The sequence below is a fragment of the Pinus tabuliformis genome, chromosome 3_1 (assembly GCF_031772625.1).
Source record: "Pinus tabuliformis cultivar Carrire ecotype Pingquan chromosome 3_1, CPIR1, whole genome shotgun sequence".
In the NCBI taxonomy this organism is placed as follows: Eukaryota; Viridiplantae; Streptophyta; class Pinopsida; order Pinales; family Pinaceae; genus Pinus; species Pinus tabuliformis.
The window spans coordinates 258,387,931-258,407,208 of NC_142301.1; the positions used below are offsets into that span (position 1 = coordinate 258,387,931).

Here is a 19,278-nt window from a genome sequence, read left to right on the forward strand (position 1 = left end):
AAGCATTCCTCTGAGTATACGAACTTTGTTCGTTACATTGGTATCAGAGCCACGTCTAATCCGGCTTTTCGCCATCAATTTTTGTCAACCTTTTTGTCGTCGCAATTCAAGTGTTTCGCTACATAGTTGGAGGTTCTCCATTTTGCTAAATTCATCATCAGGTCTTTGGCCATTAAAAAAAATATTAACAGAACAAAACAAAATATATATATATATATATAGTATATAAAAAAAGGTTGAAGAAAAAAAAGAGTATATATATATATGAAAAATAAAATTATAAGAAACTTAAAATTAAAAAAAATAATAATCAAAAAATTATTATAAAAAAAGAAGAAAAATACATATTACAAAAAAAAAGATCAACTTACCTAGTTGGCCCGCATACACCCAGTCGTCACTCCTCACAGACCCGCAGTTGTCCCTCGTTGACCTATTGCTTGCACTCTCAGACCCCCACTGGCTGCGGCGACTTCCTCAACGAGCCGCCATTCGGCTGGCAAGTGCAAACCACGACCCACGTCCGTGCATACCACTGTCGCTGCCCCGACGTTGTCATAACCCCAACTCCACCATAGCCACAACCATAGTCCATCACTATTTGAAAACTCTTCAACATTGCCACATTCCACCCAGCCGCCCATTCGAAATTGTAGCCCTGCTGTCCGCGACAAATCTACACCACCTTTTCCAACAGGTCGCCACCTTCACCAAAGTAGCCATCCATCCAATTATCGTGCGTCAATAAAGCAATTACCGCCGAACAAAAAAAAAAAACAAAAACAAAAAAAAACAAAAAAACAAAAAACAAAAACAAAACCAACAACAACAACCAAAACAACAACAACAACAACAACAAAACAATTAAAAAATAAATAAAAAATTAAAAAATTAAAAATTAAAAATTAAAAAATTAAAAATTAAAAATTAAAAACTAAAAAAATTAAAAATTAAAAAAAAAAAAAAAACAACAACAACAACAAAACAAAAAAAAACAACAAAACAAAAATAAACAAAAACACAAAAAAACAAAAAAAAACAAAAAAAAAAAAATAATAATAATAATAATAATATAATAAAATAAAATAAAATAATAAAAAATATAAATATAAATAAAAAATATAAATATAAATAAATAAAATTAAAATTAAAATAAAATTAAAATTAAAATTAAAAAATAATAATAATAATAATAAATAAATTAAAAATTAAAAATTAAAAAAAAATAACGCTCTTGTCAAAATACCACAGGCCGAGTTTCGCCAGCATTATCTGCAACACAGTGACCCTGTCAACTATACAAAATAGCAGTCGTCATCAGCTTTGTTGCACGCTTCAACTGCCAACTGCGCTACAACCAAATCCGTTGAAGCTACGGGCATTTGCCACCATACACCCACTCAACCACCCATTCGAATTGTACACCACAATAGGTATTTTTTATTGCTTATTAAACAAACATACCCTGAGCAGGCGTGACTGCAAGATAGTAATCAAAAAATATATTTTTAAGGGTCACGATTTTTGTTCAAATGTCGTCATCCCTATCATCCAATTAATTAAATAATCATCCAAATTAACTAAAGAATATGTATTGTTAGGGATAATAAATTTGTGCAGTACTCTCTAAAAGTACATTTTGTACTTATCTGTACCTTTGAATTACCATTGAATTTAAGTGTAAGAGCAATTGGTTTAGTCAGGCTAAATCAATTTGTTAAAAATCATCAACTATCATTTTGCAAATTTACAACAAATATCACAGTATAATGCAAATTGTTCAAGAGAAAGAAAAAAAGGAAGGAAGGTTTATATACTTAAGGGTTATAAAATTAAAAAGATTTTTGTTAAAAAAAAAAAATATATATTTGAGTCTCTTTATTTAAAATACAAAATTATAAAAGGACAAATTTTATATAATTGAAGAACAAAAAAAAAAACATTAGAAGGTTGTTTTTCATTGACATCCAAGTATCATTGACAAAATTATTGATTAAGCAAATGGAATTTAATCCAGAAACAAAGGATGGACGATTTTCCTATAAGGGTATTTTAATCACACATCACGAGTTAATTACATTAAAAGGGACTATCCAAGGGAAAAAAGTTAATATTGCTATTAGTACAAGCAACAACGAAAATTACATAAATATTAATCTGGGGAATCGACTATTAATTTTAGATGCCAATGTAGGCAAAACAACAGATTTTTTTGGAAAAAAATACGAAATTAATGATTTACAAATAATAGTATATCATTATGAGTACATATTTCAATTTCGTGTTGTAAAAATGTATGACATAGAGGTTGACATAATTCTTGGTCAACCTTGGTTTAGAGAATTGGGTGCGTTCATGTTAAACATAGAGGAAAAAAAAAATTGATGTTTTCTTATAAGGGAAAGATGATCACATTTCAAGACATGACAATGAAGTCAAAATCGATAATGTCCTCATCAGAAGACTTTAAAGATATTACAAAATTAATACCTCAAAAGAATCAAAACACAATACCGGAGAAGCAAAAAGAGCTTGAGGAGGTCATATCCAATAAAAACGAAGAGAATTCTCGTTTAAAAGATCATATCCAGAAACTACTTGCACAAGTCAAAAAGTGTAAAACTAAGAAGCACAAGTTAGAACAAGAAAAGGAAAGTTTCGACAAAAAGCTCAACGAAAGTTTATTAGAGAAAGAAGAGGAAAATTTATGCTTAAAGAACCTTAATAAAAAAATATTAGAACAAATTAAGTGTTTAAAAGATGAGAAGTTTGAATGCCAAAATAAAGTCGACTCAGAAAATGAGGAACTCTTACAGCTCAAAAATCATAATCAGAGTCTACTCACTCAAATTAAGAAACTTAAAAATGATAAGAAATCATTGAACAACAAATTAGAAGAATTTATCACGAAAGAAGTGTCGAAGTCTTCAGTCCAAGTTGAAGAAAAAGATATGAACACCGATCCAATCAATATCACAACTCAAGAAAATAACAAACCAATTGAAGGAAAAACATATTCAGATGTTGCAATTCAAACAATGGAAATTCCAAGTGAAGATTTTGTAACCAACTCAACAACCTCAGTACCTGAAGTAAATCAGAAAATTGCCACACACTTGATAAGAGGAAGTCAAACCAAAAGAATTCCTTATCGACATCCAAATCACAAGAGCACACAACTCAATCAAAGTGTGTATCTATATGACTTGAAACGGAAACAACAAATTTATGTTCCAAGGAATACTGAAGTTTGCAGAAGCCAATCCTATGATAACAATTCATTACAAATTTCCAAGGATCATATGGTCTTGTATCAACAAAGATGAAAATTTTGAGACGAGAAGATATTCGAAATGAGAAAAAAGATCAAGCCCTTTTATCAGTAAGATTTGAGGACAAAGCTTTTTGAAGAGGAAGGAAATGTTATGAATAGAGTGTATATAAAATAACTACAAATAATGTAAATAACAATAATAATGATTAATGATTAAGTAACTAATAATTAATAGTGAAGAGGCATTTCTCTAGGACATGACTGTTGGTGAAGAAGTATCTGCCTAGGGTATATAAGCAGACCCTCACCCTCATTCGTAATCATCTCATCAATTCTTTTATATAATATTCAATATACAATTATTTGTCCTATAAAAGATGTTTTTGTCTTCGAAGTAATCTAAAGATTATTGTAGGTATACACACCTTGTTCGTAACATTGGTATCAGAGCATTCCTCTGAGTATACGAACTTTGTTCGTTACATTGATATCAAAGCATTCCTCTAAGTATACGAACTTTGTTCGTTACATCCTGTAGTTGAAGCTTAGCCAACCTAGAGTTTTCCTAGGGAAAATTAGCTAGAGCGAGAAAAATTAAGGCCTGAAATGGATAAATTAGCCACCAAGGAGGTTGATTTTGAGGCAACCAAGTCTATTCTTGATGTTGAAATCCTCCACCACCTTAGATCTTAATTCTAAGCTAATTCGCGCCAAGCCCTAATTGAAGTTGTTTATCCTTAAGAGGACTGAATTTGTGAGAGAGTAGATAAGTGAAATTGATTTTAAGGATAAGGTGAGGTTTGATGACCAATTTGACAAGGCCAGTGCCTAGTCCTTGGGTGGATGGAGCCTATGCATGTTAAATATTAGCTAATTCTTGCAAAGAAGTAAAGATGTTTTGATGCCTTAACAAAAAACCCTTGTTATCTTTGTGAGGGGCTAAAGAGACTTGGGAGAGCTACAACGAGAGTTCACCAAGGGGATTACCATTCACATTCCCTATATGAGTAATGCATACAATGAGGATATCTAGATTATATTCAATTAATGTTGAAAAATCAATGGTGCAATAGAAAATCTCGAATAACCAATACATTCCATACATTAGACATAAAGTCAAAAATTCATCAATAACAAAGTACACTTACAAGATGAAAATGCATGAATAATCAATTATTGATCCAAGGTAACTTCTCCAATGCCAAGAAAATAGCTCCAATAGACAAAATACTCCATAGATCACATCTTCTCCAAGATACAAAGAGGTTGAAAATCTCCTAGGAGGACCGAAATAGTCACAAATGATGATGCATAGAAAGAATGATCCTTTCCCCTATTTATATGAGGTGGATGACATCTAAATAGCCTAATAAGCCCCTAAAAACAAGTTGATGACAACATATGCTTGGGTTACAAGCCAACCCACCAACTTTAATCACAAATGCTCCAATAAGCCCACACGTGTGAGCCACTAGGCTTCTAGGGCTGACGTCATGCATGAAACAGCCTCCAAATGCCATGTCCAAGTGCCATGAGGTGCCAAATATGATGTAGAAGCATGTGAAAATCAAAATTTGAGGGTTGGTTCTCAAATCCACCTAAATGGCACCATGTGGTTCCAAAATCTAGCTAGGGCACTATTACCGCTCATTCTAGCAGGGGTATTACCGCTCATTCTAGCAGGGGTCTTACAAGGGGTTCTAGAAGGACAACTTACTAGACCAAGTGGCAATAATGGGACAAGGACCCAATGTCACCTCAGTCGATGCCCCCCGCTCTTTACGGACTTTCAATGATGGGAGGAGTCCTGATATAAAGGAAACCACAAGAAGGAAAAAGTCAATGATAAGATATGTAGTGATTCTTAAGGCCCATTCACAAGAGAGGCTCAAATAATAGGCTTGTTTGCTTCAAAAGCAAGTTAAAGGGCTCTCCCAAAAAGGCTAAGTGGGGAATGTCAAGACCTAGGTAAAGATAGATCAATATGATGGTGATGCCTAGATCAAGGCTTCCCAAGGAAAGGAGAATGATCTCTATTGTAGCTTTCATAAGATGTTTTGTCATATAATGAATGGGACCACAAAGAGACCAAGGACACCCAAACAAGGCGTAGGGTTTATGGTGATTTTCAACAAAATATCTAGGTCAAGTAGAGGTGAAATGAGGGATCACTAATAAATGAACTTCCGTTGACTTTTCAAGCACACTAGACCCATTGAAAGGTCGCTAACCAAGAAAGACCTAAACCAAAACAATTTTGGAGCTAGGGCTAAGTGTTTCTCACAAACTGACTGTGGAATTGGATCCAAACTTGGAGGGCTAGTAGAAGACACCCCAACGCAGCTCCTCACCAACTTGCTCTGCAAGAGGATGGCTCAAATGGATTTCGTTGGATGCCCTAGCTAGACCGTCTAGGGTTAGGGCCGAATATTTTTTAAGGAGGTAAAGATAGGTTTTTAAGTGATCACCAAGGACAAGGATCAGTGCCTAGACAAATCGAAAGAATGGAGTCAAGATTGAATTTGAATTTTGTGATTCTTGTTCTACCAAGGAGTCCTTGTAGCCTCGCTAGCCTAGAGAGGCACTAGTTAGGTCACAAGAGGAATTTACACTTCAATTTGCAAGGTTTGATGGAGTTTCAAGGTCAAAGGTGCACAACCCACCCTTAGGAACATTCGCTCTTATTGCCAAGATGATTAACATATGCAACAAATCAAAATTTAATGTGTTTGACAGATTCACATTAATTATTAAAGCACAAGTAAATCATGACATAGCGTTCCATACATTAGACATAAATCACAAGAAAATTTTGCATGAAAAAGTACTTACATGACAAAAGAGTATATCCATCCACCATATTTGCAAACATGAAGCTCAAAGATAAGATAGCAATAACCCAAACATCAAAATGCATCACGGATCATCCAATTTGTCCATCAATTGCAAGTTTGAATTCTTTTTGAGAGAAGGAACCCAATCCAAGTGATGATGAGAGATACAATGAGGCTCTCCTATATTTATATGAGCCTTTGAGGTATTCAAATGGCTTAATTTAGCCTAATGATGCCCCTATAATAAAATAATGTGGAAAACAAGATCACTTTGGTGACAAGCCCACCAAATAGCTCCAAAATATGAGTAATTAGCCTCTCAAGAGGGCCGAAATGATAGAATAGTAGCTAGTAGGGCCGTTGGAAGGCCAAATGAACTCCCTCATGTGCCATAATGAATAGGAGGGCTCCAAAAACAATGATGAAGAGGGTGGCCCCTTAATCTCCAAGTAAATGACTTGTGGTGCTCCCAAGTGGTTGTGGGGGCACAAAGAGTGTCCTCATGGGTCTCCAATGAATTGAACAAGCTTGTGCTCCATCTGTAAGGGCTACAATGATGATGCAAGCCCTCCCTTGTCTCCCTAGGTGAAACAAAAACCCCATCTAGGCCTTGGATCGACTGTCAAGTGTGTGGTGCAAGTGTGTAGTTGATTGGGCAATGTGGTCCAAGTGCAACATCATCATTGAATAACTGGGACACAGGTAAGCAATAAGCGGTGCTGAAGGATCCCATGGTGTGGCTATTTGCTCTCTGTTATAGTGGAGTCCCATGGCTCTCAACACTCACCCTACAAGTGCCATTAAGACCCTCTGGGGGCTTGGATCCCATATAGGGAAACCAAACCCCAAGATGAAGACCCACCTGCAATCCTGTGTAATATTTGTTGTAGCCTGACACACACACCTACCAGTTACTGAGAAAGCCCTTAACCCCACAAGGTGTGGTTGATGGCAAATTAAAGAGATGGGATTGTCACCTATTCCCAACTCTCTCTGTTTAAGCTCTCTCCTAGGTCAGCTAAGGGGGTTGGTCCCTAAATGGAAAACTAAGTTAGAAAGGATGTGAGGTTTCTAGGAGATGTTAGAGTGAAAATGGATTACTTGTCAAAAAATAACTTGTTTCCAAAGATTAAGCAAGCATATGGATAAATGAGCAAATTTCAATGGCATATTCAAAGCATAAACCAATGCCTTTAAATAAATAACAATAGCTTGCTCAAAAAATGAAATCAAGATACAATGATAGACAATCCCACCAAATCAAATGTTAGACCAAGATAAGCATATAAACATCAATTGCAACTATAAAGGAGATGGTACTTGAAAGTAAATGCCCAAATGACAAGATAATGACATCAATTACTCATGAGCTTAAATGATCATCAAAGCAACAAATATATGAGATAACTTCAAAATAGAGTTGCACCAATGAAAGATATTCCAAGTACAAGAGAGTTAAATGTTGCAAAAGTAAAATAATTCACAATACTTGCATAATAAATGCCTCTTGTAATAAAAGTGATATTTGCAAATAAAACTCCAAGTAAATCTAAGATAGCATAAATAGGAGAATTGCATTTGCAAGTAAAGTAAAGTTGTGATGTAGATGTGCTCTTGGTTTATTTTATTAGTTGTATTCTAAAGAAAAGTTTCAATTGAACTCACGTCCCCATACTTTACCCTCGCCCGGAAATCCGAATCTCACAGTGAAGAGTCAATAGGGGTGGAGGGTCCCTAGAGTCTATACAACCAACTTAAGTTGGAGGTCGATTTTAGTGATGCTCGAAAATGAGCGCAAGATGCATGTCAAATTTCCCAAGGTAGATTGCAATGCTTGATAAAAGAATTGAATAAGATTGATGGCCACAATAGTTTTGCAAAAGGAACTTCAACTTGAGAAAATAGAAGATGACTAACTTGACATAAAAGTAAATAGTTGCTTTGGAAAATAAACTTGTCCAATACCCAATGCTTCAATATTCAAGATATAAAAATGTAGCATAACAATGAGGAATAAATGATTATTAGACAAATGCCAAGCTAAATGTGTCAAAGTTTGCTAGAAGTAAGAGAGTTGCTTGCATAAGAGTGAATTGCTTTGAAATAGAATGTGAACTTGTAGCTTGTAGCAACAAAGATAAATGGTGCAAGCTTGTAGCAAACTTTAAGAAAGGAAATGTGATTGCGTTACTTTCCAATTAGAGCATGCATATTATGTGAAAATGAGAGAAATGGAAATGTTAGCAATCAATCCACCCACAAACTTCTCTCCCTAAATGGAGAGATAGGATGCCATGGGAAAAACCCATACTCCCACAACAACAAAAAGGATTTTTTTATTATTATGGTGTTACAATGAGGTTAGAGCCTCTTTGAGGGTTGCCCAAGAAATAATGGGAAATATACAATATGAGATCTTGTAATAACACGGAATTCCCATCAAACTATAGGAGCCTCAAGAGAGATGAAATGATTCTACAACCTGAAAGAAAAAGCTACCAAAAAGTGCATGGCCTAGCCTCCTTGATAAGTCCTCCCAATGCCCACGGCCTCCTTGGAAATGAGCTTGAACACTTGAGGAGGATAGTTATCAAGCAGGACGTGAGGTTTGAGGAGGGTATAGCTCTGAGGGAATCCTTGGAGTGAGAGCGGGTTGGAGTACATGAGGAGGAGCATACTTCAAAAACTTGTTGATCGGCTAGCTCCTTCTTAGCTCGAATTGCATCTAGCACAATATCTCTCAACTCAATTCACGATTCAAGGAAAGTCCTCTTATCACATGCTTTGCTTCGTTCTCCCACTTCTTTAATTTATTGTCAAAAGCCTTGGTAGCCTTCAACACATACCTGCAATCCTCACTTTTGAGAATTATAGGAGAATGTCAGCTCCCTCTTAATCTTAGCTTTTCTTGTATCCATCTTGCAACTTTATCACCCTTTCCCACGTCATCATCATTGTGCCATTCTTTCTAGGGTTTCTGGCCAGGGTTTCATTTCCAAACTCTAGGGCTTTAATACCCTTCAAATATTAGTTTAGGGTTTACAAACCATTTTTCGATCCAAAAGCCTGAAGCTTAAAATTAAAAATACAATTGACCAAATTTAATATTGACCAAATACAACAAATAACATGCACATTAGATATGAAGGCTTCATATGAAACAATGGCTAATGTAACTCATGTGTGTTGAACCACCATCATGGGATGTTAATTTTTCAATGTTATATGTTGTAACAATCACTTTAACAATTTCTTCTTTCAGTAGCAATCACTTTTCCAATTTAATTTCAATCACCCAATAACAATAAGAAATTGTAGATAGAACAGTAAACAATATGCACAATAGAAGACAACCAAGATCAATGAGACATAGAGATTTAGGTCAAAGACCAAGGAAAAACCCCACAAGGGGGAAAACCCAACCAGATTCTTCTTCTATTAGATGTTCATCAAATGTTCAACAGAGATACATAGTCCAAGTACATCCAACAACTAGTCAAATGTCAAAGCCTTGACCATCCAAGTAAACAATCCAATATCCAATCAAAGATGATCATAAAAGTCAAATCTGGTCAAATACCAACCCTGCAATTTTCCAGCCCAGTAAAAGTCCAAGTCAACAGCAATCAATGCAACCCTAACTAGTCCAAGGTCAAAGAACAAAATAGCTCCAAAAAGTTCAAACAACCAGTCAAAGAATGTGGTCGCTTTTTCTCAGTCAAACTCGATCAAAACATATCCAAAACTCCAACAATTATGTCAAAGTAAATAGTTGACATGCGGTCAACCCTAGCCTCAGACCTGCGGTCAACAATAGTCAATTTTCCCAAAAAACTTCGGTCAACAGCGCAGTCAATGCAACCTTCCAGACCAGCTCCAAAAATCGATCATACCAAGTCAAATCACCCAAAGTCAATGTTGGTCAAAGATGCCAAAAACAAAAAAGTCAACACAATCAAATCAGAATCTCTCTCTCTCCTCCGCACGTGTGAACTTGGCCTTGCAATTTTAGAAGTGTACGAACCAATGAGGAAGACGTGACGAGAGATGTAATGCCTCCAAGTGATGTCGAGTTAGGTCTATTTATATGTGATCTTGGGGGTCGAAATTCTCCTTTAGGCCGACTTATACTTTTCAAGATGACTTGGACCCACATTAAAAAATATATTTTTCCATGTGCAAAAAATAGTTTTTCCAAGTGCAAGTGGGGTCTCCTTAAGGTTTGTTGGGCTTCTCCAAGCAGGGAATTTCTCCCTTAGCTGCCAATTTTCAACACTCCCTCTCAGCTAGGGAGGAATTTCCGACTGTTGGAATTTCTAATTCTAACCCATTAGAAATTCTTCATGTACTATCTGGTTTATTTCACCTACTTGTTTAATTACTTAACAAGTTATTTAACCATATAAATACTGAAAATAAACACAAGTACAGTCTCAACATCTACAGATCATCAACTGAAAGAAAACAAGCACTCAAGTGACACCGTTATTTTTGGACAAATGTCCCCGAAAATACACAATGCGAGAAAACCGATGCAGCTATTCTAAGGGTTATTTTATTATGCAGTCTTTCTGAGTACAACTGGGCGCCTAACCGACTCAACCGACAGAGAAAAATACACGGCAGCAATACCTCTATATCCGGAAACAAGTATTCAGAAAACTTGTCCCACGAAACCCTCTCCAACACAACTAAAGCTCAGTGCTGGCCATTCTGGCCTCTGCGTCAGCCTCCTGCTGACCTACATTAGCCCCAGGACCCTCTGTGTCAACCCTCTGAGGCACTGCATAGCCTCTAGGACCCTTTGCGTCACTCCAACAGCCTCTGCGTGGATGACGCAGTCCCTCTGGCCTCTATGCTATCTTTGCTAGGCTCTGTGTAGCCTAGACTGGCTACTGCTCTCGCTCTCTTTGCTTTTGCACTGGTCTCTTAGTACTGTCTCTGCCTCTCTACCTCGTACTCACTGCCCCTCGTTGCTGATCACTAATTCAACTTTGCTTAGCAACCCCGCTCTAGCAAAATGAATGACTAATCAATCTAGTGTATCCTCCAACTGACCCTCAAGCCTCCTCTTATACTTTTCTCGTTGGTACTTCAATGGCCAAGATTAAATCTCTAATTAACGGCAAAGATTATATTTGGCTTGATCCATGACTTTTGGAACCTTCTAACCCAGTTTTATATTAATACCAATTAATATTTTATTTTTCCTAAGTTTAGACTTAGGAACTCCATTAAAAATATTAATTATTTTAATATCTCCCAAACCGGGTACAATCTGTCCAAACCATTCCTGAGTCTTGGAAATCTCATGTGCTTTAGCCTCTCCACCAATTTTCATGGCTAGAGCACATCCGATGCTACCCCAAATCAACACCGACTACATCATGGGTCTCATCTCGGATGTACATGTCTCATCATTATTGTTGCATCATATCATATCTCGTCTCTTGCTCATCTGCTGAACAATGATTTCTCAATCTAAAGAAGAAGAATCATCATAGGGGATATTATTTTGCCACCCTATATCCAATGACAATAGGGGAGAGACCACTTACCATGGGACGTAAGGAGTAGAAACATCCTATTGTTCGCTAATCTTCCCACCTTGACCCTCAAGAATCAGGTGGTAGAACACCTGCATCCTCTAACTTATGGGAGATACCACTTACCATGAGAGGTATCAGACACATCCCAAGTCTCCTCACTCATTGTCTAGATGGGTGGTGATCCCAACAAGCCCATCTTGTGGGTAGGATGCATACAGGGGTATACTCGACAATAGGGGAAATACCACTTACCTTAGGTAAGGATCAAACACATCCTACTGTGACAATAGGGGAGATACCACTGACTACATTCCACACAAGTTTGCGCACAACCAATTCTCCTAAATCCCAGTGCACTTGTGCTTCTATTCTTTAGGATACAATTCTTGCGCTCCACAATCAAGGCTCTCACTCACAAACTCATGAGCTTTGTCTTGTCACACGCCTTTGTGCACAAAATAATTGTTAATTTACTTGTGCCTTCATCCTCTCTTTATAAGTGAACTTTGATCCATGCAAGGAAGCCCAACTTAATTTATAACTCAAGCTCTAATAGCAAGTTAGCTGAGAGTGTTACTCGCTCTCCTTCCAATCAACATTGGAGTTGTTAACTCGTGTTCTCTCCAATCAACACTGGAGATCTAACTCGCTCTTCCTTCAATCAAGACTGAAGACTAACTCACTCTAATTGAACTGTTAATTGCCACCTCGTTCTATAGTCAAACTAATGAAGACTTCCACTTAACTAAAGCTCCAACTCTACGCATGCTAACTTGATGATTATTCCAGTAAACTAGAAATAACTCATCCTAACTGAAGTCTAACTCATGAGGACAATTCGAGGTCTTCACTGGCTAAGGCACAAGCCAGAAGACCTTGCTCGCTACATTTTCAACACTACAGATGGCACACTCTCACTAAGGGGATTGTTTTTAAGCTAGAATTGTGGTCATTAAGTTCATCCCCACCTCACACCTTCAAGTGTCAATGCAATGTTCCACCTCTTGATAGGTGGCAGATATCCAACACTTCAGGGTCTTGAGAAGCATCTTGTCAAGGATATTTTTAAATCAATTTTTTTTGTAAGTTCCTCTATTTGCATTTAATGGATTCAACTTGTAATTTTCCTCTACATGATTATTGGATGGTAATGCATTACATTTGAATTTTGCACCTGCTTATCCTCTTGGCAACTTGAAAACTATATATCTTCATAACTAGCGTTTGTAGGAATTATTTAAGAGTAGGTTGCGTTCTATATTAAAAAGGTATGTGATATTGGATGTTTCAAAAACATGGTTATACTTGGTACTTTCTACATATATCACTTTTTCATAACACAATCCTAATATTCTATTTATTGGTTCTATTGTTTTATGTTTTCTTCATGAACATGGCTCCTTGGAATTTTTCACAGTAATTGACATCATTGCCTTGATACCACTTGGTGTAGTGCAATAATCAATATAACAAATTTTAATATATAAATGATGTTGTTTATTATCCCTTATAACCAATAATATATATTGGAAAATAAAGGAAATCAAGCTAAATATTCCTTAGAATGTCATTTCTATTTGAATACGTTAAAAATGAAACTAGTAAGATCACTGTGGTTTGCATAAGGAAGAGTTATGAAATTGGATAAAGTTATTTCTTGTATTTTTAAGGGTGGGAAGATAAAAGGAATTGGTGCTCATCCTCAACCTCCTTTAATCCATATGAAACTAGTAAGATCACTACGGTTTGCCTAAGGAAGAGTTATGAAATTGGATAAAGTTATTTCTTGTATTTTTAAGGGTGGGAAGATAGAAGGAATTGGTGCTCATCCTCAACCTCCTTTAATCCAGCTAGCAGTGACACTATGGAGGTCATGAGCATTGGTCTTATCTTGGCAATATTCATTTTATTCTTTAAACTCAGTTTCATTGCGGAGGTCATGAGCATTAACCCTGATTTTAGCAATATTCATTCTGTTATTTAAGCTCATAATGCTGGAAAAACAATTTGATTCCCCAATTATGATTTATGGGTATTTATAGTATTTCAACTTCCTTGTATTAATGACTTCATTGTCATTCTAGATCTTATCTTTCAACTTCATAAGGATGTAAATTTTATTGACCATATTACTAATTTGATTGTCTAGTTTATGTTCTAGTAGTTTACCGAAGCCTCAAGATCTCTAACCCAACATCTTTTAAATGTGTGGAGGCTGCTACTCATGGAAGAAGCCAGAGCAATAACAAGCAACTAGTGACAGTGAAAATTGTATATATGCATGCAGTATGTATGTTTTTATATATGTAAAAAAAAAAAAGTATAGACCAATTGGGTTTAATTTGGGTGGTTGGGAGGAATGTTTGTTAGATTTAATTTCCATAAGTGACATGACATGATGAGTTCATAAGTCACAGTCACATGACATGATGAGTTCATATCATGTAATGGCTTCGAGCCTTATTGTTAAAAGGCCTTGGACCGTTAAGAATATCTCACCCATGGCAACAGGCTGGAAGGTGGTGTGCTTTATTACATGGAATTAATAAAAATAAATGTGTGTATATGGAAACACACTCCGCGTGTATATATATAGAGAAGCATATATATCTACACTTATACAGGAAAGTGACTGTTCACCATACCCATCCTTGATTAATAATAGTTAAAAGAACACATCATAGAGTCTAGTAAAAGAATTAAGCATTAAGAATTCAGAAATTCAGAAAGCTTATAAGATTTTGCACATGGACTTACATATTTAAGACCTAACAATAAAATCCTAGGTGAATTAGGATTGCAACTTGCAATCCCTGTGAATATGATTTGGACTCATAGTGTCAAAATTACTCACAAGTTCCTCCAGTTGGTCCAGGGTTTTGAAAGCTTGCCACGTGTTGGCATGAAAGTCAGTGATTTGAAGCCGTAAGCTGCCGTCATTTAGAGCGTGGATGAAGAATATCATTGGCAACAAAGCATGGGGCGCCGCTGTCTCCAATTCTGCTTTAGCCTCTCCAAATACGGGGTGGAAGCCTTCTAAATTTGCCGACATTCTGTTTGCTCTAGTTTAAGCTCTGTACTCAACCAATTTGACACAATTCCGCCATGATTGTGCCGAATTTGAGTTTGTAGTACAGAGCACGCTAACCCAACCAGGTAAATTGGTTCGCTCTGCCTCCCTTACCGCCAGCTCAATATTTGAACTTCATATTTATACCCGATAGAACACACCATTTGGTTTTTATAATATGTAGACGCCTTTCGTTCGGCGCTATTACTACCCTAGAGTGACCTTCATATTAGATCCATCCAACGCTCAGATTTTATTTCCTTATTGAATGCACGAACTAACGATGATAACAAACGTGTTATTTTTATACCCAAAAAAAACTTTTGGCTTTTAATTTTTAAATGAAATGAAATGATATTTTAAGGTCCACGAGACTAAAAATAGTCTATGAGATCATTAGTTCCCTGTTTTCGCTCTTTGCAATTCAGTGTTTTTCCGATTCAAATTGATGATGAGTTGACCCAACCTTCCAACAATCCCCTCGCCAAAAGGACAATGCCAAGAAACTGATGCTAACATGTTCTCATAACTTTTTCTCATGTCTTTGAATGCAGGGCATTCCAAAATGAAATGTTTTTCCTATTCCATAGCCCCAGACATGCAAAATGTACACACCCGTTCTTCCTAAGCTTCTTTAGGCCTTTTCACACCGAAGTTGATGTGAGATGGTCCTTAATTGAGCAATAAGAACCTTTGCCCTCCACGAAATGCTAGCTCCAATGAACTCTTTTTTGTTGTAAATCACACGTAGGGTTGAATTTACCAATGTAATATTTCTTCTTTCTACCCAACTCGTTTCCCCATACCTTTTTACGAAACTTCTCCATAACAAAATCCTTTAGCTCCTTGCTATTTGTGGGACAGGCATTGAGGTAGATATTCCATTTTTCCATCCATGTATAGTTTTGTTTCATCCATGTTTTCTTTCTTTCACTCATGCCTTCATTGAAGATAACATTAGGCCATTACCTACTCTCATTTGTTTAACTAGTGGCTTTGCCCCAAAAATTATGGAAATTTTTACAAGATTTTGATAAAATTTGGCAGTAACTTTTGTAATCTAGATCAAAATTGTTAAATTTCGAAGTTTTGGATGCATGGGGGCTTTTGATGGTGCTGAATCTATTTCTGGTATAAGATTCAAACACTTCTACTACCACCAGATTTTTTCAAAATAAGTTTATAGTGACCATTTTACTTTTGGATAAAGTCATTTTTAAACATATTAAAGTTTTAAAAACAATAAATTAGAAATTGAATATTTTGAAAATTAAAAAATAATATTTAATTTTTTAAAATATATATATATATATTTTTTAATTGGTTCATCACTATTTTTATATGGTTTTAAATTGAATTGTCAATATAAAAATTATATTAAAAAATAAAAATAAAAATCTAAATTAAATTATATTTGCCTAGTGTCATAATAATTCAAACTTTGTTACAATACCATGAATGAATACCATAACTTATCAATACCATATGCTCAAAAATCATAATTCATTGCAAAATCAAAATATTTTATTTTATAAAGTTGTTATAAGGGATTAAGTTTTTTTTTTTCTTTTTTTTTTTTTTTTCTTAATTCGATATGTATAAACTTAAATCCAAAATAAAGTTTGATATATATAAACTTTTAATTTGGTAATTGATAAAAAATTTGATCTTGCAAAAGATTATGGAGTTGTTATTATATATATATAATTGAGCTGAGAGGCTCATTCTATGGTCGGGCATGTGTAAGTCTGTATGTTCGTTCGTTCGTCCATCGAGTTGACACGTGCCTCTCTAAAATAAAAATAAATTATGCTCTAAATAAAACTAGCAATTGCCCCTAAAGCTGCAAAGATACACCGAAAGAATAACAGATGTGCCTCTTTAAAATAAAAATAAATTATGCTCTAAATAGAACTAGCAATTGCCCCTAAAGGTGGAATTTAAAAACTAAATCACTAAATATTAAAAAAATATCATTTCTAATAAAGTAAATATTATATAAAGATTGATCCCCATCGAAGGTCAGTGACTCATTCCCCAAGCCGCACAATGGGTTTGGTCGCTCTAATCTCAATCTTGCTCTCCCAATTTCTGTCAAATTTTTTGCCCACCCTATATCATTCCAACATCCATTCACTAATTTCCTATCCTTCCAAATGCCATTGATATGCCTTCCACTCAATGGACTTTTGGTTCCATTTTAAAATGGAGATGTTTGACATCTCTGCAAGTTTCAAATCTAATAAGAAATTTGTTAGCAAGACATTTTGTGTTAGATAGAAATAGTGGGCAAATTTGTTTTATTTTGTTTAATGGAGAAAGAGAAATAGTCTGCAAATTTTTTGTTGTTTTTTTATTATTATTAAAAGGTTTTTGAAACTGTTAAAAGGGAAGTTGTCAATCTGAACTTCGAGAAAATTAATATACATTTTTCGAAGATAAGTGACAGGTTAATTGAAGTTCAATATAATATTCATGTATGAATAGGAAATAAAGAATTTAATGGTCAGCCCATGTTTAAGGCCCGGATCTACTGGAAGACATACAGTTACTCCATTTTCATTACCCAACTAACACATGCATATGTATTGACTTATTACGAGATGCACAGTACCATTCACGTGCATTTGACATCAATAAAATATGCCCCATGGTTTAAGAGTGTGAAGTTCATTGTTACAATTGTAATTTCTAATCCACCATGGTTGGTATTTGTTTGCGCCAAGTAATTCTGTGAAAATGAAACAAGAAATGATAATTATGAGTCGATCCTAACCTTGGCTTTATTATTCTACTAATTGGATTTGCTAATTCAAACGGAAAATCAATCGATGGGATCAAAAGTTTTATGGCGCAATAAAATCATACAATCTATTCTACAAGACTGGAGACTGAAAGTCTGAAACTGCTTGGAAGTTGAGACATGGGTTCAATCACTAAACCTCCAAAGGAGGAAGCTCAAGCTCTAGTGAAGGACATGAAAGGGGAAGTAAGGGCTCAAAGGATCCTTATATAATCCATCAAAGATCCCCTCATACCCTATGCATCAAAATTGGAGACATCAAAAGAAATATACGAGAAGCTAGTAGAATTATTTTCCGTAAGTACTGCTAAAGAAATGATATCATTAAGACAGAACTATACGAGATGAAGATATCAAAGGAATAACCTCATACTTTATGAGGGTTTCCGAAATACAAGACCAACTACAAGAGTCAGGATAAGGAAATGACCATTGTGATGCTCAATGCACTATCGAAGGAATGGGGCAACTTCGTATCAAGCATCTATGGAAATAAGGAAGCTACCCCATTCAATGAACTTTGATCATTATGTAAGATTGGAGAAATCAAATTGAAGGCAAAACGTGACTTGGGATCAAACGAACAAATTCAAGCATTTGTTGCCATGTCTAAAAGATAAGGAAAGTTTGGGAAGTTTGGCCCTTATAAAAAGAAGAAGAATATGGCAAAGATCCAATGCTATGGTTGTCAAAGAATATGGGCACTACAAATGAGATTGTCCAAAGTTCAAGAAAGACAACAAGAGGAAAGAAATAAATGAGGCTCATATCACTGAAGAAGTGGAAGAACCTGATGAGAAGAAATACAAAGGGATAAATCTTCACTATTAGGGTTTCTCCAATACATAGCAAGGAGAAATGGGAGGTGAACATACCTCCATCGTGGCACTCAATATGAGAAGCATTATGATGAGATACATCTTAGTAGAAGATGACATCATATTAGAAGCATACCATTGAAGCAAGAGCTCGTGATATCATTAGAAAAAATTGAAAGAATAGATGAAGTAGAAGTCTACATGGATGTAGCAATCATCATATAAAGGAAGTAACTCCTGGTAACCTCATTGAAATCATGTGTAGTGCATATGGTTGAAATAAAGTCATCTAGCATGATAGAAGGAATTCATCATACATCATCATCATGAGAAAGTAGCTTCTGTCGGATGAGGATAATCTAGATCCTTTGTTCAAATTTTCATTAGAAGGTTCACCTCTCTTGGAGGAAGCAAGTATCTCACTGAGAATTCCACCTTGTATGGGATTCATTGTTTAGAAGGATGATGGTCTAGTGAAAAAGGAATGCAGCATGTCAAGATGGTTGAAGTACTCTCAATCAAGGAAAGGAAGTTATTGAAGGAAGCCTAGATGACCAAAAGAAGGAAATGTTGAAAAATGTAACTAGGTTCGGTCTTCATAAAATGCATTTGTCAAAGTAAATTTTATTATTGTTACAATGACTTATTAAAGCATGGGTTTCATGCTTGGGTCATCGTTTTATTAGTCAAAGTCCCCATCGAGGACTCTTAGGATTAATAGAGTCAATATAGTCATTATATATTTTATGAGATCCTTCTTGGGCTTTCGAACGCTATAAAAAGAATTATTTTTGAGTCAAAAATAAATTATGCAACCTCCACACCAAGTCGGCCTCAAGGAAGGTAATTCGACCTCAGTGGAAGGCTATATATACAAGGTAGTTCGACTTCTTTTGAGCATCTCACTCTCTCAAGCATAGTTCGATCTTT

General features: G+C 35.6%; 1 protein-coding gene across 1 annotated transcript in view; it reads right to left on the bottom strand.

Annotated features, from left to right (window-relative positions):
* Window positions 1-14,981, bottom strand: part of LOC149186782 (U2 small nuclear ribonucleoprotein auxiliary factor-like protein) — a 287,216-nt gene extending 272,235 nt beyond the window's left edge. The window contains exon 1 of the mRNA XM_089411123.1: window positions 14,512-14,981. Coding sequence (XP_089267249.1) covers window positions 14,512-14,709 — 198 coding nt within the window. The 5' untranslated portion in view covers window positions 14,710-14,981. The remainder of the gene's footprint in view (window positions 1-14,511) is intronic.
* Between the last annotated feature and the right edge of the window lie 4,297 nt (window positions 14,982-19,278).